This window comes from Biomphalaria glabrata, chromosome 1 (genome assembly GCF_947242115.1).
Source record: "Biomphalaria glabrata chromosome 1, xgBioGlab47.1, whole genome shotgun sequence".
Lineage (NCBI taxonomy): Eukaryota > Metazoa > Mollusca > Gastropoda > Planorbidae > Biomphalaria > Biomphalaria glabrata.
In genome coordinates, this window is record NC_074711.1 from 7,795,874 (window position 1) to 7,821,374 (window position 25,501).

The window sequence follows — 25,501 nt, forward strand, 5'->3', positions numbered from 1 at the left end:
TCATTTATTGTGTACATTAAAGTGTTATTTTATTTTGGAGCCCGGAGTTGTGCAGTTCTTGGAGTCGGTAGTTTGGAGCAGTTTGCAGAAAGCCTCGATAGTAAGAGTCATTACATAAAAAGTTCCGTGTTTCATAATTTATCGTTATAACAGCTCGCGCTAAAACGGCTCGCATCAAAACGAAAGAAGCAAAATGTATAACCCAATCAGTGAGCTGTGCATATTCAAGCACGGTACTTATATAAAAATTCCAGCTAATGATGTTTACATAAAACAGTGTGCAAAAAGTTTAGGTACGTCCATTTATGTATTCCACTGTAATTGAATACAACGAAATAATTGAGTCGAGTGCGGGAATACATGTTTATTACATGTTCTAAAAAAACAAAAATTGAATTTAAGAATGATTATAAATAGAAAAATCATAAATATCATAACAGAGTTTTCACTGTGTGGCCAACTAGGTAGGTACTAAATTAATTTTTTTTTAAACTACAAGGTGCACTTGTTAGACAGTAGTTTTCACAAATTTTATTCTAATTTTTTACTTGTGTTTTTAACAGATGAGTGTGTCAGCTTTCATGTAGAAGTTGAAAGTGACCGTACCCTGAATTTAAGAGCTGCAAAGAATTTTACCTGCTTTAACGATGTAATTACTAATGACGGAAAACATTTCGATGTAGACACTGGAACGTTTTCTGTGCCCTGCAGTGGCTTGTACTTGTTTAGCTTGAAGTTGGATATTGATAACGATGAAGAGATGGAATTTAATATTTATGTGAAATCTAAGAATGAAGAAGAACACAATTGCCACTATATTTATGTTATAGAGGAAAATGAGTCTACGGGCTCTGTAGTTTTCCCTTTAAACTTAAGTAAAGAGGATGAGGTGTACATTAGACCATATGAAGATTACCTCCATGTAAAAGTACGCTTTCTATCATATTTCTCATGCGTGCTAATAAAGAATTTTCAAAATTGAAACTTTTTTCAAAAAATGTCAACTAAAGCGTGTTTTTATTTAAAACCTTTTCACAAAACCTCTATTCAATTCAGACATTCATCGAACCTTCTTGTTTGAGAAACCTGGAAGCGGATCTCGAAAACGGCTCTAAAAACTGATTTCGCTAGAACTGACAGTCGATGTATATCATTGATAAAAGAATTACTAGCTCGTATACTACATTAGAAACACTCTAGTTTGACCGAAATTAGTTTGTTGGACTAGTCCGTTTCGTTTCTTTGATTACAAAGTATTGGGCCGGAAGTCGCTTTTTTTATTTATTTATTTTATGAGTATTTTACCCAAGATCTATGTTGTTTTTTTGGGACTAGCTTATTTCATGTACCCGGCATTTTCCGATACACAATTTAATACACAAAGTAATTGTTGAAAAAAATTGTAGTGATTTTAAACTTTAAATGATTACTTAAAAGGGTGTTACTCTAATCAATTTGAATATTATTTTGTTATGAATGTCACTGTTTATTTTGTGTCTGTTCTAGTTTCTTAAATTTTTCTTGAGTAAAGGGGTCGTTTTTCTCCTAATGGGTATACCTGATTTCTCCAAGCAGCCTTTATAAAATATTGGTCCTAAATAATGCTATGTTTATAAACGAAAAATCGCATGGCTGCATTATGATGAATGTACGTGTTAGTTCAATATATTTTATATTACTGGGTATCTATAAATAACCGCATAAATAGATGTAAGTTTAATTTTTTTTTCTGTTAGATAAAGTCATATGACAAATTTTTGTTTATATCCTAATTCTAAAAAGGAATAATAATAGAATTATACAGTAAAAATAATCACTAAGTTTTTCTTTTAATAGTTTTGAAAGTCTAACTGAGTTTGTGTTTTTGCAGATGTACACAAGCTACACTATGAGTCAGTCCATCTCTTATGACTATTTAGAAATGAGAGTAAAAATGTAGGTTTCGATATTTTTAGCCTGAATTTAAGAAGTTACAAACTTCAAACAACTAATATATTGCCTCTTCCATAAAACTTTGTACTTAAAAAAATAGGCCTATTATTATAAAAAAATAAACAGTCATTATAGACATCATTCGCAATTTTATTCTTAGGTCTAGGCATTGAAAAGTAAATCTATTAATAAACTATAATCGATCTAAGTCTAAGTACTAACTTTTTAAATAAGTCATTATAAGTAGAAGTATTATAATGAATATTGTATAGATCTAGATTGACTATATTATAGATAGATCTATAGATCTCTAGTTTAGTAGATTAAGTATAGGAGTATAGTAAACGTATTACAGTATTATTAGATCTATGTCTTATGTCTATAATAGTCTATATCTAATTAAAAATTCTAATAATCTAATAATTAAAAAACTTTAGTCTTTATTAATATCTAGACTTTTTTTCTTATAAAAACTGACTATAGGCATAGCATAGGCTAGACTCGGCAATCTAGTCTCAAGATAGAATCTATACTATTACTAGATCTATTCGATTTTTATATATAGATCTAGACTAGAATTAGATTATAGATCTAAATATACTAATGGATAGATGATATGAGGTGTTAGCTAATAGCGTTGCTCAAGAAACAAACTTGGGTTTTTCTAAACTCTAATACTTGGTATGTAATAGTAAAACAGCACCTACCTAAATAAATCATAACTAGCAATCAAAAACCTATATTTATTGTAGTATATATAGGTCTGTGGTTGTATTTTATATAGCCTTCGTAACTTCTTCTATAGAGAATTGACTTTTTGTAATTTCTTTTACTAAAAATTGGGCTATTCGCGTCATAACTAGCAATCAAAAACCTATATTTATTGTAGTATATATAGGTCTGTGGTTGTATTTTATATAGCCTTCGTAACTTCTTCTATAGAGAATTGACTTTTTGTAATTTCTTTTACTAAAAATTGGGCTATTCGCGTCTGACACATATATAAATTTTATGTTCAGCAACAAACCCTATTGAACATCAAAAATAAGAGTACTCTCGTCTCATAATTATTATTTTGCGATTTTTAGATACATAATCTAGAAAAATCTAGGTAATCAATCTATTTAAATGTACATAAGATGATTTAAATCAACATGAATTATTTCGATCTAGGATTTTTGAAACATTATCTCAATGGAAACTAACAGGAAATTGCTTCATCTTCCGTGCTCTAAGGGAGTAATTCTCAGCATGGTTCACTACCAATTGGGTGGGTGGACGCGATTCTCAAAAATGGCTCTATCGATTTTTCTAGAGATTTGACAGTTGTTGTATTTCGTTGGGAAAAGAATTCTGCTATTGGCCACATTAGGAAAACTCTAGTTTGACCGTTAAAATGTGTCAAGGTAAAAATAAAATGAAATAAATTTAAATTTGTCTAGAGATCAAGAAAATATTTATCTTGCGTGGGCTAAACGTCTTCGGGTATTTCCGTATATAGGTATTACTAAGAGTTTAAAAATTCAAATTCAGAAACAATTTTCGCACCATCTTTTAAGTCTTATCCATAGACTTATATATACTAGGCCTAAATAATATATAAGTCTATGGTCTTATCTTAAATTATATAATACAGACGTTACTTCAAAAAAGAAGTTGATTACGTCCTACGCGTAATGCATTCATTTTTTTCAGTCATACATATTAACCAATGACCTAAATTCTGCGGAGTCAATATTCAATGGCCAATCATTTGAATACATTCACTTAACTATGATCTTTTCTCTTAAAAAAATGGGTGTGTGGACAATCGCTCTATAAGTTGTGAAAAGGATTTATCGTTGTTGTTTTTTTTTGCTTAAAAGTATTTTAAAAAATGTTTTCAAATCTTATATAATAATAATAATAATAATAATAATCTTTATTATCCGTAAGGAAATTTGTCTTACAATTTGTGCATTACACCAAACAAAAAACATTATAACTATAAGAAACCAAAGTGTACATTCACACCAGACTCACTCATAATTTACATGTGACAAAGTTTATATCAGATTGTTCTTATTTAATGATTTGATTGCCAGGGGAACAAAAGAGTGTTTGTGTCTGTTTGTCTTTGCTATCGGTGTCTTGTATCTCTTTTGTGATGGTAAAATCACAAAATCCTGACACAAAGGGTGATTCTTTATTTCGAGGATCTTGTTAGCTTTTTTATAGATGTTTGTCTCAAACAACTGACCAAATGGGGTTTGTTTTTTGCCAATGATTTTGCCAGCAGCATTTAGGATTCTATAAAGTTTATTCCTATTTTTAATGCTCAGATTGCCATACCAGGCAGTGATATTGAAACTTAAAATATTGCAGATGTGAGCGTGATAAAACATAGCCAAGGCCTTTTCGCTAACATTAAACGAGGACAGTTTTCTTAGTAGTCGTAATCTTTGCTGCCCTTTTTTGCTGATATAATCAGTATTTGCAGTAAAATTTAGTTTATTGTCTAGGATAGTACCAAGGTATTTAAAGGTTTGCACAATTTCAATAGTCTCTCCAGCTACAGAAACAATATCATTTCCCTTCATGTCCCTACGAAAATCGATTATCATTTCTTTGGTTTTTTTTACATTTAATAATAAAAAATTATCTTTACAGTATTCCTCAATGTGTTCTAGTTCTTTGAAATACTCATTTACGTCTGAGCTCTCTGAGAGCAGGGCAAGAAGAGCCGCATCATCAGCGAATTTTGTGAAGGAGCAACAAGAACTATCGGATTGAAAATCATTGGTGTACAAAATGAACCACAATGGCGATGTTACAGCCCCCTGGGGCGCCCCTGTGTTAACTATGCGTTCATTAGATATAACATTGTTTACCCTAACCCTCTGAGCTCTCTGGGTCAAAAATTCATTAGCCCATAGTATTAAGTATGGACTAATCTGCAACGCTTTCATCTTTTCAATGAGTAAATGAAGTTGTATAGTGTTAAAAGCTGATGAGAAATCCATAAAGAGCAATCTTACATAAGTGTTCGGTAAGTCCAGATGTTTGTAGACACAGTTTAAAATATTTAGGATGGCATCGTCTACACCTTTACCCTTTTGGTAAGCAAATTGTAAAGGGTCTAACTTATTACAAAGATCATTCAGAAGAAACATTTTAACCAATTTTTCTAAACATTTAGACACAATGGAAGTAAGTGAAACAGGTCTATAGTCATTCATTTCCTTCGGTTTGGAAACCTTTGGCACAGGTACAATTATAGATGACTTCCACACAGCTTATGAGCTTATATGAAATATTACCAATAGTTAATTAATTAATGGGCTATATTTTTAAATTGATTCTTGTTTTGTCAGGTAAAAAAAATAATGATGCGAAATTTCAGCTTAATCCCAGATTGGGTGTAGGAGAAATAACGTGAACAAACTAGACAGAGTGTGTGGATATAAGCTTTGTAAAAAAAAAATACTTCTGATATTTACCATAATAGGCCTACTATGCTCAAATGTTTCACCATAATTGTTGATTGAATATACTTTATAATTTTTTTGTATTACTAAAATGTTTCTAGTGATGATTATTGTACACATTTTGTCCAAAATGCTGAATTGTAAATCTAATTACCTTTTGCGATGATTAAGTTAAGTTATATTATTATTATTCCTTTAAAAAAAACAATAATTGGGCTATGTTTTTTTTTTCAATACATTAAAGGCAGTTAATAAATGTTTGACATGTTTATTTAGTCTAAAACTATCATCCATATTAAATAGACCTCATCGACGTTGAATAGACCTTCATCCACATTAATAGATCTTCATCCACATTGAATAGACCTTCATCCACATTGAATAGACCTTCACTATCTTTTTCTATTCTTCTCATCTATCTCCTTCATAATAATAATATAATAAGGTTATAGGCAAAAACTCTCCCTGGAATTTAACAAATTATACCCTACCAAGTTGCAAAGTTAATACACCAACACCTGGCTTTGACGTACAAATTGATCGATAAGGACACTCCTCCTTATTATAAATACTCTCCGCAAGAGGTTCTCGAGTCTACTGAATATCTGCTGTACTGGGATAGGCCTATTCTGACCGACAAAACGGTAGATTTCAATCGCCCGGATCTGCTGTTCATCGATAAAAAAGAAAAAACCGCTATCATTATCGATATCGCCGTACCACTGTCTCATAATTTACGAAAAACTGAGATAGAAAAACAAAGAAAATATGGGAACCTAGGCTTGGAGATTAAGCGTCTATGGAAATTGTCCAAAATAACAATATACCCCATTGTTATATCAACCGAGGGGATAATAACAACTGACCTCACAGACACCTTCAAGGCCCTTAACATTCCTAGGAACATCTTCGTTGCCTGTCAGAGGGCGGTACTGCTGCAGACCTGCCACATCACCAGAAAATTCCTCAGTGGAAACTGTTAAAGGGACTACGATGAATTTTGTTTCTCTTTAGCGAAACTCGACCCTGGCAGCGCCAGAGAATGACTACTCGTTCATTTCTAACATAATAATAATAATAATAATAATAATAATCTTTATTATCCGTAAGGAAATTTGTCTTACAATTTGTGCATTACACCAAACAAAAAACATTATAACTATAAGAAACCAAAGTGTACATTCACACCAGACTCACTCATAATTTACATGTGACAAAGTTTATACCAGATTGTTCTTATTTAATGATTTGATTGCCAGGGGAACAAAGCGAAAACGAGGCTCTGACATCATTGACTTTTCGTTTATTAAACTCATTTATTAACCAATTATAAGCTTCCATTCTATTTTTGTTTTACCAACGGGCTGTTTGGATACGTTATTCCATTCGCCTGTGTGTGGGTTGAAAACAAAAATTGTCTTCAAAGTCGGTTATCCATCCCATTTCTACATTTAGATATATTAATAAATAAATTTTGATGCCCGTTGCCGACACTGTGGAGAGTCGGTGGAGACAGTGGCGCATCTCTTGCAAGAGTGTCCGCAGCTCCGATAGCTGCGGGATAGTTTGTCTGCAGAGTCACTTGACCTGAATGGGAGCTTAAAGGCACTATGCCTAACAGCAGAGTTTCTTGTCAAGACTCTACGGGGAGGACTAATCCTTCCAGCCATGCTACCAATTGGAGTTCATCTCAGATCTTTAGGGTATAAACCGAAAAGAAACACAAGTAAGGATATCATTCTAACTAGAGACTAAGTAGATATATTTACAGAAACCAACTTATAATAACATGAAAACGCTCTGTAAGGGAATTTTAAACTCAAAACTCAAAACCACCTGGGGGGTTTTAAACTTAAAAAAAAAAAAAATCTGTAGGAGAGGAGCTTAAACTCAAAACCTACAATTGGCTTGGCTACACTCAAATATTTTTAGTGTGTAATTTGCTTTTTTTTTGTATTGAAGTGGAATTTTTTAGCATCAAACCCCTCTGAAGGGGGTTTTAAACTCAAAACCCCTTTTGGCAACGCTCATAGTATTTTGAGTGCGTAATTTGCTTTTTTTTTTTTACATTGAAGATGTATTTTTTAACATCAAACCCCGCTGGCGTAGGGTTTAAACTCAAAATCCCTTTGGCTACGCTCATAGATTTTGGAGTGTGTAATTTTCTTTTTTTTTTTATATTGAAAAGGTATTTTTTAGCTTCAAAATCCACTGAAGGAGAGTTTATACTCGAAACCCCTTTGATTACATTCATAGAATTTTGAGTGTATAATTTGCTTTTTTTTTTATATTGAAGTGGTATTTTTTAGCATCAAACCCCTCTGAAGAGGGTTTTAAACTCAAAACCCCTTTTGGCAACGCTCATAGTATTTTGAGTGCGTAATTTGCTTTTTTTTTTTTTACATTGAAGATGTATTTTTTAACATCAAACCCCGCTGGCGTAGGGTTTAAACTCAAAATCCCTTTGGCTACGCTCATAGATTTTGGAGTGTGTAATTTTCTTTTTTTTTTTTTATATTGAAAAGGTATTTTTTAGCTTCAAAATCCACTGAAGGAGAGTTTATACTCGAAACCCCTTTGATTACATTCATAGAATTTTGAGTGTATAATTTGCTTTGTTTTTAATATTAAAGAGGTATTTTTTTACCTTCAAACCCCTCTGAAGAGGGTCTAAAACTCAAAACTGAGTCAAAACAAATTTAGCTACGCTCATAACATTTTGAGTGCGTAATTAGCTTTTTTTATATTGAAGAGGTATTTTTTGGCTTCAAACCCTACTGAAAAAGGAAGGGGGGGGGGGGGGTTAAACACAAAACCCCTTCAAAATTTTGAGTGTGTAATTTACTTTTTTTATATTGAAGAGGGGGTTTATCGTAAATTTTGGAGGAGGTTTTAAAATCAAAATCTTCCTTAACTGTAACTTTTGGAGTTTAGGGATTGTCATTTGCATTTTTTTTTCTTGGTTTTGTTTTATAGAACAGGGGGATTTAACTGCTAAAACCCTTTGTAGGGGGGTTTTAAACTCAAAACCCCATGGTAGGGGGTTTTAAACTCAAAACCTCTGGTAGGGGGTTTTAATTTCAAAACCCCCTGATAAGGGGTTTTAAACTCAAAAACCCTTGGCTGTGCTGAGGAAAGTGATGGTTTGGTATTAAAATCTCACCTAAAATAAATCAAAGCAAAAAATCAGTCACTTAATTCCTATCTCCCAAACCTGCGGGGGGGGGGGATTTCATTTCGGGGGGTGGGAACCCCCCCCCCTGGCTACGCCCATGATATATATATATAATAGATATAGGCCTATCTATGTTGATCAAAATAACGTACACTGGTCAGCCCAAAGATTCAAGAGAACTCGCAATTGAACACAGTCAACATAAATTAAATGATGTCAAATAGAAAAGATAATTACCAATTAACTAAATGACTATTTTTTTATATTGATTTTTGTTTTGTCTGGTACAAGAAATAACGGTGAAAATTTTCAGATTGATCGGGTGTGAGAGAAATAACGTGTAGGCCTACAATCTTATCTTATCTTATATAATACAGACGTTACTTCAAAAAGAAGATGATTACGTTCTACGCGTCATGCATTCAGTCATGCATATTAACCAATGACTTAAATTCTGCCTCGTTACTGGTTTTCCTGGCTAGCTCAGGCAACCCATTCCATGCTCTAATAGCGCTAGGGAAGAAGGAGTATTTGTACAAATTTGTCCTAGTATATGGGATGAGGAATGTACCTTTATCTTTGTGTCTTTCAGAGTAGTTTATTAAATTTTGTTTTTGTATTTGAAGATTATGGTTCAGTGTTTTATGTATAATTGCTACTTTACTTTTGCGTTTTCTGCCCAGAAGGCTTTCTAAATTTAGTGATTTAACTAAAGGTGTTACTCTAGTCAAATGTGAATATTCGTTTGTTATGAATCTCACTGCTCTATTCGTATACAAATTGTGTGAATTCTAATAAAATTCGACCGCCTCCTCCCTTTCGGGGGGGGGGGAGCTTAGGGTCGTCCGAGTGGGGGGGGGGGCGATCGCCCCTACCGCCCCCCCTCCGATCCACCAGTGGTATTATATAAGATAAGATTGGATCAATAAAAAAAATATCTTATCTTATCTCATCTTATAGAGAGAGCGAGTTTGTTATAAGCTTTGTGTAAACTATATAGAGAGCTGCCAAATCAGGAAACCATGCACAGTTCTTCGCAGATCTAGGACCTTGTCTGAACCTTCCAACACAGGCCTGTATATGAGAACGAAGAGGAAAAAAATAATCTATGATTGGGATCTGAGCGCAATAAGGTTCAATACCCAGTCTGGAGAATCCGAGTGTTTCAAATCTTTAGTTAAGGTTATCATAGACGTAACAGACGTATTAAACAGCAGTGAGGGGCAAGTTTATTATTCAAATAATCCGATCGGATAATCTGGCTTTTCATATTTCTGCGGACCCAATTCGGTCGTCTCGAGTACCCTAGCTTGATAACCGCTGATCTAGACCACAGACCTGTATATATATATATTATCATTATATAATAATTATTATATTTATTATATGAATAATAAATATAGAATATAGGTCTGTGATCTAGATTCATATAGTTCTTCTAGCAAGAAAACCACTAAACTAAACCAGCCTGGGTCGCCTGGGAATCTTATTACTGTAATACAGTACTACTCATGATCTACTATACTACTAGTCTACAGTACTACTAGCAAGACTAGATCTAGATTAGATCTATTCTAGAATGTAATCATCTAGATCTATATTATTATTATCTAGATGTAGATCTATAAAGGGGGTCTATTAAGATAGATCTGTATTGACTATATGAAATTATAATATTAAATATATGATTTATTCATTTAAATTAATTTAAATAAAAATTTAATGATTTAAAATCAAATGATTAGCCGCTGACAGTGATTAGCGTCAATGCGTGAATGCCGTCATACTAGAGTCTAACTACTTATGAATATGATAGTCACATGATATGCACTGATACTGATAATTATACTAGTCTAGTGATAATGATAAATGATTCCATTATCTAATAACTTAAATAAGTCTTCTAAGGCACTCTAGTTGTGTAGCCACTGTAGGTTGGAAGGAGGGAACACTTGTCTTGGACTTGTCTTGTATGAATTTGTTCTACCACTACTAGATCTAGATCTAGATGCTAGTATTACTAGTAGAATAAGAATTGCTATCTCGAGTATTAATAATTAATACTATTATAAAAAAAATGGACATGTCGTTACATGTTCTCACCCAACTTAAGAAAAAATGAAGCTATTAACAAACTGTTGTTCCTGAAATGACCATCTAATTTTTTTTTCGCCTTTGAATAGGACACAGCATAATGTGAGATATCATGGCGGCTGAAAATTAGAACAAGTGTGAAGTGAATCATGCCCTTTTGAAATTTCACCAATGCATTATTATATGTTCATCATTCACCATGTCCTCCACAGTCCACAGCTGCTTATTTTATGGAGAGGCCCTAACAAGATACTGGCCTGATCTGGAAATTCCTGTTCAGATCATCTTATATTACTAATATTAGAACTAGTGCTATTAGAGAATGGAATGGGTTGCCTGAGCCAGGAAAACAATGCAATAACTTAGCAGAATATAAGTCTTTGGTTGACATGCATTACTATAGATTGACCTAGGATTATGCATATGCCTAGAATGTAATCCTTTTACTTTTTAACTAGCCTTTAAAGCTCTCCAACATGGCAATAAGAATGCAGAAAAAAGAAATCATTTTTAAAAAATTGATTGGGTTTCTTTGATTGCATGTGTTGTTGTTGTTTTTTTTAAGCAAGGTACCATATAGTGTATAAATAATGCAAAGACATATATATATATATATATATAGAAAATTAAAATGTTATGTATCTTATTAAAATATACATGTAAATAATTGTCAGTCATCACCAGAGCTTTTTCTTCTGATACAAGCACTACATACCATTTATAAAATGACAAAAGCAATTATACTTGTAGCTATAAGTAGTTTTTATATTAAATGGTTAAAAGCTTTCCACTTATTTACATAGACTGGTTAATCATACATTTTTTACATTGACCTTTTCAGCAGCTTACCAATTAAACTTATTCCACTATAAAATTAAAGTTATCAAAGGATATTATTGGGTATATTTTATTCTTTTAATTTTAGATGAGGCCTGCTCGTCAACTGAAAGTGATAACATCACAGCTGGAAGTTTTGGAAGACATGAAAATTCAATTTGAAAATCTACTTGCTACTATCAATAATGTAATTTTAGGCTTTACATTTTAGTATTGAATTTAATTTGGCTTGATAAAGGAAATGTATTATCAGTGGTGTTTCTATAACATCTTTGTTTTTGTACATACTTTCATATTGTATTTCATTTATCAATTTATTTATAATAAACTGAAGATTTTCCTTATCCTTAAAAGATATAATATTGGGTACCGGTATATCTTTCAATCTTGTCTTGTTGAGTGCTATAAACTGATGGTCTAAAATGCACAAAATAATTGTATTATTGATGTGAGAAAAACATTTAAAATGGACAAACTATTTTTTTAGAACGTGTAATACCTGGGATTTTTTGTTAATTGTTAACTGAAATACTAGTTAGAAGACATATCATTAGGAGAGATAATGCACCTCTACTTAAAAAAACCTCCTTTAAAAGGGTCATTTTTAAAGATGAAATTACTTAAGGTTTGTCAGAAATGTATAAAAAGGCTGTTATGCTATTGGAAAACCTTTTCTGCTAGTGATTGTCATTTCTTTGCATTTGTGGTGAAGATCTAACACACAGTGCTGCTGGAAATTAATTACTTTCTTTTTTAGAAAAAAAAAAGATCTTGTGGCTAATTTATGTTCTAGAATAACAAAACTCTTACTAATCATGTTAGAAAGGAAGGGATATAACTTTAGATACTGTTTACAATTGTTATAGTGTTGCAAATAAACTACTTTAAAAAAAAACATTCGTCTTCTTTTTCATAAAAATTACTGAATTATTTTCATTTTTTTGTTTTGTTTGGTTGAGTTAAGTTCCAAAATCAATTGTGATTTGAGAAAAAGTAATGTTTTGAAATAAATTGAAAATGAAAGATTAATATTTCATATAAGTTAAGCATGTATACAACTTAGATTAATGATGCACATACAATTCACATATTCAGCAATTTATTTGTAGATATTGCAGAAAGGATTCAAATGGATAGACGATGAGAGCAATGAACTAAGTTTCATGGAATTGAATCAATTACTTACTAATGGAACTTCAGAATGTTTAACCAAATGTCTAATTATTGCAAGTAAGAGAAATGGTTTCAGTATCAATATTCTATTAATGTATATTCTTGTATACCGGTATTGTATCTTTAACCTGTCTTAAACAAATGATTAAAATGCTTACAATATTTAGTGAAATTATTTACAGTGAAATCCATCTAGTTGGACCAGCCATTTATTTAGACCAAATCCTATTATACTGTAAAATCCTCTTTAAAACAACTAAACGTTTATTTGGACTGCAATGATTGCAGCTTAATGTTATTCAATTAATCAGATTTCATTTTCAGTTATGCTACAGTTAAATATTATTCTTTTTACCCTTCTCTTCATTCATACAATAATATTGTCTACAATAAGTTGAGAGACAGACAAAAGATTTTGAAGTTTGTACAAATAGTGATTAGTTATCTAATAATCCTACATCAAGCATGAGTTTAGCTACAAGTTATGAAAAGTTATTTTGGATTGGACTCTTCACACCAGTCGAATTCAAACTAAAATAAAAATCTCTTCTGGTCAAAATTGATTTTTACATTGGTGAGAGATGACATTTTAATTCCTTCAATTTATTTTCGCTTAAATTCTGAGCCTTAAATTAAGCTGGTGTTTCTTTCATTTTTTTGGCTTGAAGCAAAGTATTTCATTAAAAATTAAATGCAACTATTTGCATGTGTAACAAAGTAAATGTGAGATATATTTGTTTACTTTTACTTTCCATGATCTGTTTCTGTGGCTCAAGGTTAACAAGGGTGTCAGAGACAGATGACCTTTATATCATCTGCCCCATAGATTGCAAGGTTTGAAAGGGAAACTTAACATTTAGTTTTTAATTAGCTGCATGGCATGTTTGTTCAAAAATAGTGTCATACCTTTTTTTTAGTGTTGCTAAATAAAATTTAAGCATCTAGCTATCCACACTGGTACATTTTTAAACATCCATTGAATTGCATACAGAAGAGATGATATATAGATCTACTTGTTTAACAATATTTTTTTATTTGACATTTGTCTTAATTTCTTGTCTGAAAAGATGGAAGTGATGAATCAGGTCAAAATCTTACAAAACAAACAGAAAGTGAAGAGCCAGTGTTATTATTATCAACTTCATGCTCAAGTTCCCATACTAAAGGTAAGAGAATAAACTTTACGCATAGCAGTATGAATTTACAAACATTTTTCTTTTGCTTACATCAACTCACTGTCTGTCTGGTAAAAAGTTTGAACATGTTTTTCTCCAATTTCCCATACTCTGATCAATTATTGATAGAACCTGACAAGACATGAATCAATTACAAAAATTAAACAATTAGTTAATTAAATGTTATTGATTGATTATTTTATTTGATTTTGAAATAAGGGGAATAAATGCTACTTAATGAGAGATGTGGATGTATACATGGATTTAGTCCCCTTATTACATTTTGGCAAGTTTTTTCTCCCACTTTCCATTCTCGGATCAAGTTGAAATTTTGCATAATTATTCAAAGTTGATAATAATACACCAATCGATCTAAAAATTAACCAATTAGTTAATCATTTAGTACTTATTTATTAATTTTGTTTTATATATCAGAAAGGGAGTTGCAGGGACCGCCACTTCAGCTAACGGGACACTGATGTTGGCCTCCTTTGTGGAATGGCGTGGCAAAGGTTTTGGATTGGGTTGTTGGCTTTTGTTCCATCCCCACCCTGAGTGAGATAAAAAAAAAATTTCTTGTTCACTTCCCGTTCTTAGCCTATCTAGTTGCACTACTAGACTTTTCCAGGGAGGCTCACGCTGCAGTGACGGGGGCTGAAACCTCTGCCAGATCTCCTACAGAATGGCAGGGTTTAAAATTAGGGCTAAAGTGGCAACAGGTCAAGGCACAGGACCAGGCAGACATCATATGCTTTATATTGGAGTTTTAAGAAACTATAATATTTATTAGTACTGGTGCCTTAAAAAGTAAATATTATATTTTCAAATTCTCATCTTCCTTGCCAATTAGACCTTCAGTTAAACAAAATCTTATTGCTCCATACTTTTCTGTCCCTTTAATGGAATTCATTTTAGAACTTGTAGCTCTCAAATAATCATTTTAAGTTGTTGTTTTTCCTCCAGAGGATAGAGATTTTCATAAACTCAAGGAAGAAATATCTGAAATAGAAAAGTCACATTTAAAAAAATTTAAGATAGTAAATCAAAAGTTGGCAAGCATTGAAAAAGAAACAACAGACACAGTCTTAAAGGATATAGACACAAGAAACAATTTGAAATTTGAAGAGATTATGAAAGAGCTTCATTCTGCCAGTGACTTTATGTCACATCTACAATCTCAGAATGAAATTCTAGCTAATTCAGTGAAGGAGAAAACTGTAGAAATAAATGACATGCGACAAACATTAAATGACATCAAAGTGCACAGTGTAACAACTTCTAATATCAATTCATCTAATGCTCAAACTTATGAGGGACTCAGTTTAAAGCTTTCAGACAACACCAAACTGATTGAGGCAGTGCAATCTCTGAATGAGTCTTTATCAGCAAAACTGAATGCTGTAGAATGTAACTTTAATAGCTTGTCCGCAGAGGTAGATTCCATAAAGAGAAGTGCAGTTGATATTGATGCAACAGGTACAACACAACTTCCAGTTGAGCAAACTTTAATTGATACTGCTGGAAAAAGTGATGTAAATTTCCCAGCATATTTTGGTGAGGTAAGGATAGTTAAGTCAGAATTTTTTAATGTTACACCTTTTAAAGTTTATCAAAAATATTAACCAAGAAGCACATCAGTTATTGGTTTGAAATATTGTTTTCTTTTTTTTTTTTAATCCATTTTTTATTTATTTATGCATCTCAGTCTCAAAATAATTTGTACCGGTATGTGTATAAAAGATCAAAGTACATTTGCATGATGAGAATCTGTCAACCGAATAACTTGTTCCCATGTACTAAGAATAGAAATTTCTAATTGACATGCATTATGAAGTTCTATGTGCCAATGACATATTGAAGTTAATATTATTACTGTGCATACTTTCTATATTCTTACAAATTCTAAGTTGTTTTTTATCACTGTTATCATAAAAGCATTATTAAAACTATAAGTTAAGTAAAGGTCCCCTTTTAGACCTTGTGATCTATAGGGCAGATGTTGTTAAATTCATCTGTTTCTTTGCAATCAGGGTGTCCTGTGGCCAGCACAATGGCCAACCACCTTTACTTTCCCCAACTTAAGTCAGGTGCCCATTAGAGTTGGGTGGAATCAGGGACGCCCTCAAAATCCCGAAATTTAAAATTTCAATCACCAAGGTTCAAACCTAAGACCCCAGGTTCGGAAGCCAAGCGCTTAACCATTCAGCCCCTGCGTCACCACATTAATACTATGACTAGTATAAATTTTACTTAGCAGAATGAAAATTAACCATGCATCACCTTTATATTCTTAGTTGTTGTTTTTTTTTAGTTCTACATAAAATATCAAATTAACATATTCTAAGAGAGGCGGAAACTCCTTGCTACCTAACAAGGAGGTTCATGTACAAATTTTGGCTCAAGCTGAGTTGTTTTTGCTGAGCACTTAAAGGCAGCACAGAAAGCTTCTCTAAGATACCACCTCTCCCACTGGTCTACAATAGAGCATGGTGTAAGCAACATAACACTGCATAGCTCTTTTCTTTGGAAATGTTTACAAATAATTCTTGGAATAGTAACAAAATATATCAAACTATCCCTTCATATCTGTTTATTTCCCTACTTATGCTGTCGAAGTCAACTCATCATGTGCAACAATAAACTTTACTCCCTCTCCTTTTTACACAGGTGCATTAATTCTTCTTCCTATATTGACCCAGTTAGTGGCCTACATAGATTAATTACTAATGTATTAATAGAGCACCTTTTAAACCCCTGCATTCATAATATTAACAAGTAAAATAGCTTAATTGTAATTAGCATAGTGCATATAAAAATGTGAAAATATAGTCTTCCTTTAAACATGATAAATGGTGGCAGAAGCAGGTTTAACTGTTATCTAATTTCCTTCTAAAGAGAAAATGACATTTATGTGCATCTGTGTGTTAGCCTAGTCTTATATGTTAATGAGAGACGTGAAATCTGAAAAGTCATTGTTTTTTTTTTTCTGGCTGATTAATGATGAATGGATGTATTATGTAAACTTTTAATGTTAATGGTTAACAAAAGTAGCTCGTGCGGTTTGCGCGCTGGACTGTAATTCAGATTTATTGATGGTCCAGGGTTCAAACTCTGCCCGCTCCCATCCCCCGTCGTCCTGCGGGAGGTTTGGACAAGGAAGTAATTATCTTCAACTCTGAAGGAACATCCGAAACATGTAAAACACAAAAGAATAAGCCCACTGCTATAGTCACGTCCATCTCTCATTGCCCCAACATACGCTGCCTGGTTGTGCAGTATGCCCACTGGTGTGTCGTTCGGTTGTTTCGAACCTATGGTCCTGTGTGAGGTTTGGACTAGGAAATAGATTATCCTCAGCTCTGAAGGAACATCTGACACCTGTAAAACATTTTACAAACAAATAACCCTAACATCTGAGTTAAAATATACAATTATACAATTTCTAAAGAATTGCTTATTGGGTAAATCTTATTCTTATATACTTAGCTAGTTTAGTGACACAACATAGTTTACAGACCTTGAACGCTGCATATGTTAGTGACGTCATGTGACTAGGGGTATTTGTTACATCTTCATTGGTGTGTCGAGTTGGCAACAAAACCTAAAATACATTTGCCCAATGTTACACATGCATTAAGTTAACTGAGAACAGCATACTCATGCTTTTTATTATCCAAGGTAGAGAAACTGGAGTACTGTACATAAAACACTTAATTGGTATGTTATTACAGCGCCTTGAGCCTACACTTTGTTTGTTAACAGCGCTTTATAAATAAAATTATTATTATTATTATATGTTATACATAAATGAGTACTATATTTTATATTGTTTCCCAATTTACTTCTTTTTTAGCCTGATGAAACTGAAGATGATGATGATGATGATGACTATTTAGGTAAGATAATTAGGTATATAGTATATTTATATACATTGTGAACAAGTTTCATATCCATCATTGTTAGAAGGCTGTGATTAGCCACTAGTCATTTTTAGCTATCAGTAAAATCCATATAGTAGAGAATTATTTAAATTCTAGGAGGAAGCAGCTATCTCTTCAGTTCAATCATCAGAAAGAATGAAAGAATTTTTTTTTCTATTGTACAAAAGAATTACTAATTTTCTACTAAACACAATATTGAAAAAAAGAAAGGAAAAGCTTTAATGAACATTTGTTAGGCAAATTTGAATTACATGTTATTAATATATATGCAAAGGAAAAAATGAAAATTAAAAGTTTTGTTTCTTTTTCATTCTTAAAACCATCCTAAACACTGCTATGGAAGCTTAAAGTGCTTCCCCTGCACTGGTGGATCCAGGGGGAGGGGCAATCGCCCCACCTACTCGAAAGTCTTCCTCCAACAAGGGGTGGTGCCGATTTTTAGTCTAGAATTCACACATTTTGTATAAGAATTTATTACTTATGTTAATAATATATACTAATTGTTTATATTTTAACCTATTTTTAGATTCCCCCCCCCCCCCCATCTAGTATGTTGGCAGATTTAGTGGGTTCGGGAGGGGAGAATGGCATCAACCCCCCCCCCCCCCCCTCAATAAACTTTTGAGTGCGGGGCAGTCCAATTTATTTGTAGAAATCACAGTTTGCTAACAGAATACAAAATCAATTACCTCTATCTGATTAAAACTTGTTATTGATATTTTAACCGATCTTTATATTATGTCATTCCCCTGTTGGCCGATTGGGTAGAGGGGGGTCGAATACCTCTACTGCCCTTCCCACCTAAGCCCTTTGAGTGGGGGGCGGTCCTACTTTTATGAAGAAATCATAGTTTGTGAACAAAATTAGTTGAATTAATATATAAATTGTATATTATGTCACTCCCTTCCTAGTATCTTGGGCGATTCGGTGGGGTAAGGGGGGGCTATCGCATATACTGCCCTCCCCGCTCTAGCCCTCTGAATGGGGGGGGGGGGGGGTCGGTCTTATTTTTGTGGAGTAATCATAGTTTGTGAACTGTTGAATATCTATATTAAATAAACTACGTATTGATATGTGAACCCATTTGTATATTGTCGCACCACGCTCTAATCTCAAATTTTATGATTAGTAAACATAATTTGAAATAGGGTTGTACCAGGCGATACATGCAATCACCTTCCCCCCATCGGACAAATTAATACTTTTTCTTTTTGTATTATAGTTAAGAAATTACAAAATAAAAAAAATCTGTCACTAATATAATTTATAGACGCTTTAAATTAAATTCTTATATTGAGTCGCCCCAGCCCTATTGTTTAATGCCAAATGCAATCATTAGCAGAAATTATAAAAAGGAGCAAGGATTAATCGTTTTCACTCTCAGTATAAGAGTAAGGATTGAGATGAGTTCTAAACCTAAAAAATGTTTTCCTAGTCGTCTTTTTCCAACCTTTACTCAATCTGAGATTTTTCTAGTTAAATAAATTTGGGACAATAACTCACAATTTATACTTGAATCCTAAAATTGCAAAAAAAATTTAGAGTAGAATCTAATTGGTCCACTTAATTTCTCATCCCACTTCCGAAATTTTTTGTTTAGAGCTTTGAATTATAGTTCTTAACAAAACAAAGTTACAATCATGCCTTTTGAACAAAATGTGTCACTTACAAATGAGCATTTTTTAAAAATATTATTTATCGAATAATTTTTTAATTCGGCGGCGATACTCAAAGAATTAATTTAAATATGTGGGGTATCTTATTTTTTCAAGGAACAAATCGGTTTTATTAGCAATGTATTAAGGGCCTATAAATTCATAACAGAATATTTTTCTAGTAAAACATTATTCAAAAGGTCCTTTTTTAATAGGATGAATAATGAGCTTTAGGTCAGGAGAATGCGCTTCTTCCCCAAACCCCAGTAATGAATAATAAGCTGTAGATGTCAGGAGAATACGTTTCAGCAGTGAAGAATGCAATAAAACGCTTTTGGCGTCTGGGCTTTACCCCGAACCCCACTGCGGAAGCTTAGAGCACTCCCCCAAACACTCAAGCTTGCAAGAGAAAGGCCTCACTGTTGTTGTTTTTTTTTTGCAGAAGGTTGTGAAACACTGCTTTTTTATATTGGCATATTATATCGCTCCTTTTGTCTCGAAAGGCAATGGATGCGCCCAAATGAGTCACTGGTTTTGGCTTAATCTTGAGACGGGGCAGAATCTGGTGTGGCTAATCAAGCCAATTCTAGAACGGCAGACTTTGCCACAATTCGTACATGTGTACAAGTGCACGCAGAGTCTGTCTCCATGCACTCCGGTCTTTGGCTATGTTTTCCCACCTACTTTTGCTGATGCCTGTGGCTCTCATGTCTCGCTTGCAGACATCTCTATATGTTAGTCTTGGGGGGCCCTTGGGTCTGACTCCTTCCACAAGCTCAGCATATAAGATATCTTTTGGGATTTATTTATTATATATATATATATATATGCTGTACGCACATTTATGCATAGGGTTAGAGTTTACAGGGCATTAAGGTTAGGTTTTGGAAAATAATCGCTTTCCACTCCAATGTTCTGGATCCGTTAGTGTTTCCCCAGACCAAAGAGTAGAATGAGCAAAAAATTTTTTTCATCTTCGGGGTGTCAATGATAAAAGCTGAAAACCACTATTCTATTCAGGTAACCTGGTCTAGGGATCTATTTTTATTTTTTTAAGGGAAATTTGGAATAATTTTTTTGTACATAGAATTATGCAAGACACAGCCTAATGTTTAAAAGATTTAAAAAAAAAATAGATTCAAGTTATCCAGGACTCTAAATGAAAAATTTGCTTGTTTGATCTGCTTCTGATATTCCTTCAGATATGAAGATTATAAGATCTTAGTCCAAACTTTATGTAGAGGATGGCAGCAGGCAGAGTTTTTATAACTTGTTTTTAAATTACAGATGTTCCTCCAAAAGAGGAGATAATTATGTCTCAGGCATATCTATGTCTATGAATCTAGTCATGCATGTCTCAGGCATATCTATGTCTATGAATCTAGTCATGCATGTCTCAGGCATATCTATGTCTATGAATCTAGTCATGCATGTCTCAGGCATATCTATGTCTATGAATCTAGTCATGCATGTCTCAGGCATATCTATGTCTATGAATCTAGTCATGCATGTCTCAGGCATATCTATGTCTATGAATCTAGTCATGCATGTCTCAGGCGTATCTATGTCTATGAATCTAGTCATGCATGTCTCAGGCATATCTATGTCTATGAATCTAGTCATGCATGTCTCAGGCGTATCTATGTCTATGTCTATGAATCTAGTCGTGCATGTCTCAGGCATATCTATGTCTATGAATCTAGTCATGCATTTCTCAGGCATATCTATGTCTATGAATCTAGTAATGCATGTCTCAGGCATATCTATGTCTATGAATCTAGTCATGCATGTCTCAGGCATATCTATGTCTATGAATCTAGTCATGCATGTCTTAGGCATATCTATGTCTATGAATCTAGTCATGCATGTCTCAGGCATATCTATGTCTATGAATCTAGTCATGCATGTCTCAGGCATATCTATGTCTATGAATCTAGTCATGCATGTCTTAGGCATATCTATGTCTATGAATCTAGTAATGCATGTCTCAGGCATATCTATGTCTATGAATCTAGTCATGCATGTCTCAGGCATATCTATGTCTATGAATCTAGTCATGCATGTCTCAGGCGTATCTATGTCTATGAATCTAGTCATGCATGTCTCAGGCATATCTATGTCTATGAATCTAGTCATGCATGTCTCAGGCATATCTATGTCTATGAATCTAGTCATGCAAGTCTCAGGCATATCTATGTCTATGAATCTAGTCATGCATGTCTCAGGCATATCTATGTCTATGAATCTAGTCATGCATGTCTCAGGCATATCTATGTCTATGAATCTAGTCATGCATGTCTCAGGCATATCTATGTCTATGAATCTAGTCATGCATGTCTCAGGCATATCTATGTCTATGAATCTAGTCATGCATGTCTCAGGCATATCTATGTCTATGAATCTAGTCATGCATGTCTCAGGCATATCTATGTCTATGAATCTAGTAATGCATGTCTCAGGCATATCTATGTCTATGAATCTAGTCATGCATGTCTCAGGCATATCTATGTCTATGAATCTAGTCATGCATGTCTCAGGCGTATCTATGTCTATGAATCTAGTCATGCATGTCTCAGGCATATCTATGTCTATGAATCTAGTCATGCATGTCTCAGGCATATCTATGTCTATGAATCTAGTCATGCATGTCTCAGGCATATCTATGTCTATGAATCTAGTCATGCATGTCTCAGGCATATCTATGTCTATGAATCTAGTCATGCATGTCTCAGGCATATCTATGTCTATGAATCTAGTCATGCATGTCTCAGGCATATCTAGTCATGCATGTCTCAGGCATATCTATGTCTATGAATCTAGTCATGCATGTCTCAGGCATATCTATGTCTATGAATCTAGTCATGCATGTCTCAGGCATATCTATGTCTATGAATCTAGTCATGCATGTCTCAGGCATATCTATGTCTATGAATCTAGTCATGCATGTCTCAGGCATATCTATGTCTATGAATCTAGTCATGCATGTCTCAGGCATATCTATGTCTATGAATCTAGTCATGCATGTCTCAGGCATATCTATGTCTATGAATCTAGTCATGCATGTCTCAGGCATATCTTTGTCTATGAATCTAGTCATGCATGTTAATAAGTGACTTCAATTCTGATAAGTTGTTGGTTTGTCTGACTTATTCTGGCAACTATTCTATGCTCTTAATCCCACAAGGGAAGAAGGATTGCTTGTACCAATTTATCCTAGCATTTGAAATTTGTAATGACAGGAGCGCCAACCACCAAACCAGGCAGCCGCAATCTGCCAACCTATACATGCTCTTTGAATATTTGACCAAATGGTTTTGATTTCATATATTTCTATTTGTCCTGCAGGATGTTTGATTTGTGTAACAGATTATATGGAACTAATTAAATCACTTAAGGAAAAAAAATCAAAATACAATAATTTCTGCATTATAGCTCAACTTGTATTTTTTTTACAGATGCTCCTGCTGTAGGGTTCAATGCTTGTGTTTCTGAGGAGTCAGCAACATTTGATTTAGTAAAAAATGAAATATTAACATGTTTCACTTCTGTGACTGAAGATATACAAGACAACTTTGATTCAGAAAGTGGAATTTTCACAGTCCCATTTGATGGTTTATATCTGTGTGGTCTATTTATTGATATCATTACCTTTGTGCAACATGATTTGGAATTCTGTATATATGTCAGGGAAACTGATGGTACTGAGACTGTTATAGCTCATTGTCACTGTAGACAGCGAAACATCACTGTCAGTGATGTTGTCATTAAACAGCTTAGAGAAAATGATGAGCTCTTTGTTAGTTCAAATCATAGCTGTAAGAAATTAAAGTTTAGCAATTATTCTCATTTTATGTGTGCACTAATCAAAGATTAGTCAATCTAAGACTTGACAGCTACATAATTCAAACAATTTATTTTAATTGTTCGAAGTAATTTTAGCCAAATCAATAAATGGCTATCAATGTTGCATGTTAATCAATGAATAAAACTCTGCCTTTTAGCTTTAATAACATTGTTTATTCTTTTTTACAAAGCTTATATCAACTTACTCTGTCTTTCTGGTAAAAAGGGATTCCTTTGGTTTGGTTTGGTTCCCTCAACTGAGAGGATAGCTCTGAGGTATTTAAAAAAACTACTTTTGGTACTGACACTTGTTAGCTTTTCACCTCCAATACTGATGCCCCTTTTATTGACCTTCAGACTTGATAATATGATGTTAATGTTATGCAGGGCCGGTCCTAGAGGTTGCGGGGCCCTATGTAAAATGGATTGTTCTGGGCCTAGTCTGGGTAGGGATAAGGATAATAAGAAAATTAAGATTTTTTGTTTGAAAATAAATTCATTTTTGCATTTTATTCGTATTTTACTAAGTGCAAAATCAAGATCAAATTAACTTTACGAGCCATCTACAATAGAAGGTAGACTTCTAACATAAAGCCGATGAACATTCAGATCTGCCTTTTAGATTTACTATAGACAATCTAAATATCGCTTTTGAATTTTTTTTAAAGAGATCGAGATAGATTTAGATCTATATTTGTAGGCCTAAGAGAGTGACTATTAAATTAAGTATTGGAACTTACTGTTTTGGTTAAAATTCACCTTATTAATTAAATGAAAGCTGACAATGCCACTTTTTTTTATCACGAGTAGGATTGGCGTTTTCCATAATGAATGACACACCAAAATTAGTCTTCAATTTTGTCTATTTTTTTTTAGAAGTTTTGAGTTTTCAGGATATTTTAATAATTTCAGGAGATTTTCATGACTTTTTTTGTATATTTTGTAATTTCAGGAGATTTCCAGGAGCTCCTGGAAAATCAGGAGACCGTGGAAACTCTGTTATAAGTAAAAATGGTTTAATTTAACAATTTATAACTAGAGTTACCTCTGGGCCTATGAAAGTGCTGGGCCCACTGCGGCCGCATAGGTTGCAGTGCCCTAGTGTTATGTCGGATTATGAATAGTGGGACTATCAAGTGTCAACTTTAATCATGTAAAATATATTTGGTCAACCACCTTAATGTCAATTTGTTGTTTTTATTATTGTTGTAAACCGTAAGCCTTTTTCATTCCATTATTTATACTTATATAATGTATTATACTTTATCATTTGCAATAAATTTTATGTTATTAATTAGATTGTTGAATGGCATTGATGTTTTATGTGAAAGTAAACTTTAGAACAAAAAATGTGATGTGTAGTTATTATGATAAAAATGCATTTTTAAAATCTTTATCTATTGAAGATTAACTTGTTAAGTTAAACTCCTAAGAACAATTGATGCTCGGGTAGGCATGGTAATCAAGTGATTGAGGTTACCCTTTTGACCTGTATTTTAAACAATCATAATCTAATGTTTGCAACTGTATAATTGAAAACTTTGTCTTGAAAACTTTGTCTTTCTCAGTTTGTGTGTTTCCATATTATCATATTCAGTATTGTCTGTCAGCTCCAAAATATTTGTCTCTTTACAATACTGTTATGAGGAAATGAATCATTTAAGATCTGCAATAAATAAGTACCTGGTGTTCTTTGCTATAAGAACACCATAGTTCTGTGATACAATTATAAAGTTGCTTGTGCGTCATTGAGCTTAGGCTGTTTTAATTAAATATTTGTCTCTTTACAATACTGTTATGAGGGAACAACCATTTAAGATCTGCAATAAATAAGTATTGTGTTCAGTGACATGAGAACACCATAGTTCTGTGATACAATTATAAAGTTGCTTGTGAGTCATTGAGCTTAGGCTGTTTTAATGAAGTAACTTGTGATTTTCTTTAGCCTAGTGGTCCAGTTGAGAAAAAAAAAAAAGCACAATATAGAAGAAAAAAAAAATTTTTGCCCTCCTAATTCTTGTACTTTTTCTTTATGTAAAAACACACTTTACAAAACTATCATTGTGCATAATTAGGTAAATGAATAAAATAGTTATGCAGATTTTCCTAAACTTTAAACTAGTCAAATTTAATGTTTGCTAATTTTATTTGCAGCTACCGGTATATTGCATGATCAAATAATATGTTGAACTGTTTTTTCTTTGGCTAC

General features: G+C 33.1%; 2 protein-coding genes across 9 annotated transcripts in view; both read left to right on the top strand.

Moving 5' to 3' along the window:
* The window catches only part of LOC106058893 (putative leucine-rich repeat-containing protein DDB_G0290503), a 31,204-nt gene extending 25,545 nt beyond the window's left edge, over positions 1 to 5,659 (top strand). For all 4 annotated transcript variants that reach the window (XM_056019762.1, XM_056019778.1, XM_056019770.1 and 1 more), the window contains one exon: positions 564 to 5,659. In XM_056019762.1, coding sequence (XP_055875737.1) covers positions 564 to 982 — 419 coding nt within the window. In that variant the 3' untranslated portion in view covers positions 983 to 5,659. The remainder of the gene's footprint in view (positions 1 to 563) is intronic.
* A 4,428-nt stretch (positions 5,660 to 10,087) lies between these two features.
* On the top strand, positions 10,088 to 25,381 carry LOC106074784 (uncharacterized). Of its 5 annotated transcripts, none has more exons than XM_056019880.1 (7): positions 10,088 to 10,111; positions 11,594 to 11,692; positions 12,615 to 12,735; positions 13,746 to 13,844; positions 14,817 to 15,412; positions 17,707 to 17,749; positions 22,905 to 25,381. In XM_056019880.1, exons 2-7 carry the CDS (start codon positions 11,594 to 11,596, stop codon positions 23,321 to 23,323), a joined length of 1,377 nt encoding a protein of 458 aa, XP_055875855.1. In that variant the 5' UTR covers positions 10,088 to 10,111; the 3' UTR covers positions 23,324 to 25,381. The 5 variants fall into 5 exon arrangements, with proteins under 5 accessions (XP_055875855.1, XP_055875814.1, XP_055875836.1 ...); XM_056019839.1 differs by lacking the exon at positions 10,088 to 10,111 and adding an exon at positions 10,182 to 10,207; XM_056019861.1 differs by lacking the exon at positions 10,088 to 10,111 and adding an exon at positions 10,207 to 10,225.
* The last annotated feature ends 120 nt before the right edge of the window (positions 25,382 to 25,501 follow it).

Excerpts from the sequence above, each read along its gene's own strand:
- LOC106074784 (XM_056019880.1), top strand. The coding sequence starts at position 11,594 with ATGAGGCCTGCTCGTCAACTGAAAGTGATAACATCACAGCTGGAAGTT. Across the intron at positions 13,845-14,816 it reads CTCAAGTTCCCATACTAAAG|AGGATAGAGATTTTCATAAA; the intron begins GTAAGAGAATAA and ends TTTTTCCTCCAG. Across the intron at positions 17,750-22,904 it reads TGATGATGATGACTATTTAG|ATGCTCCTGCTGTAGGGTTC; the intron begins GTAAGATAATTA and ends TTTTTTTTACAG.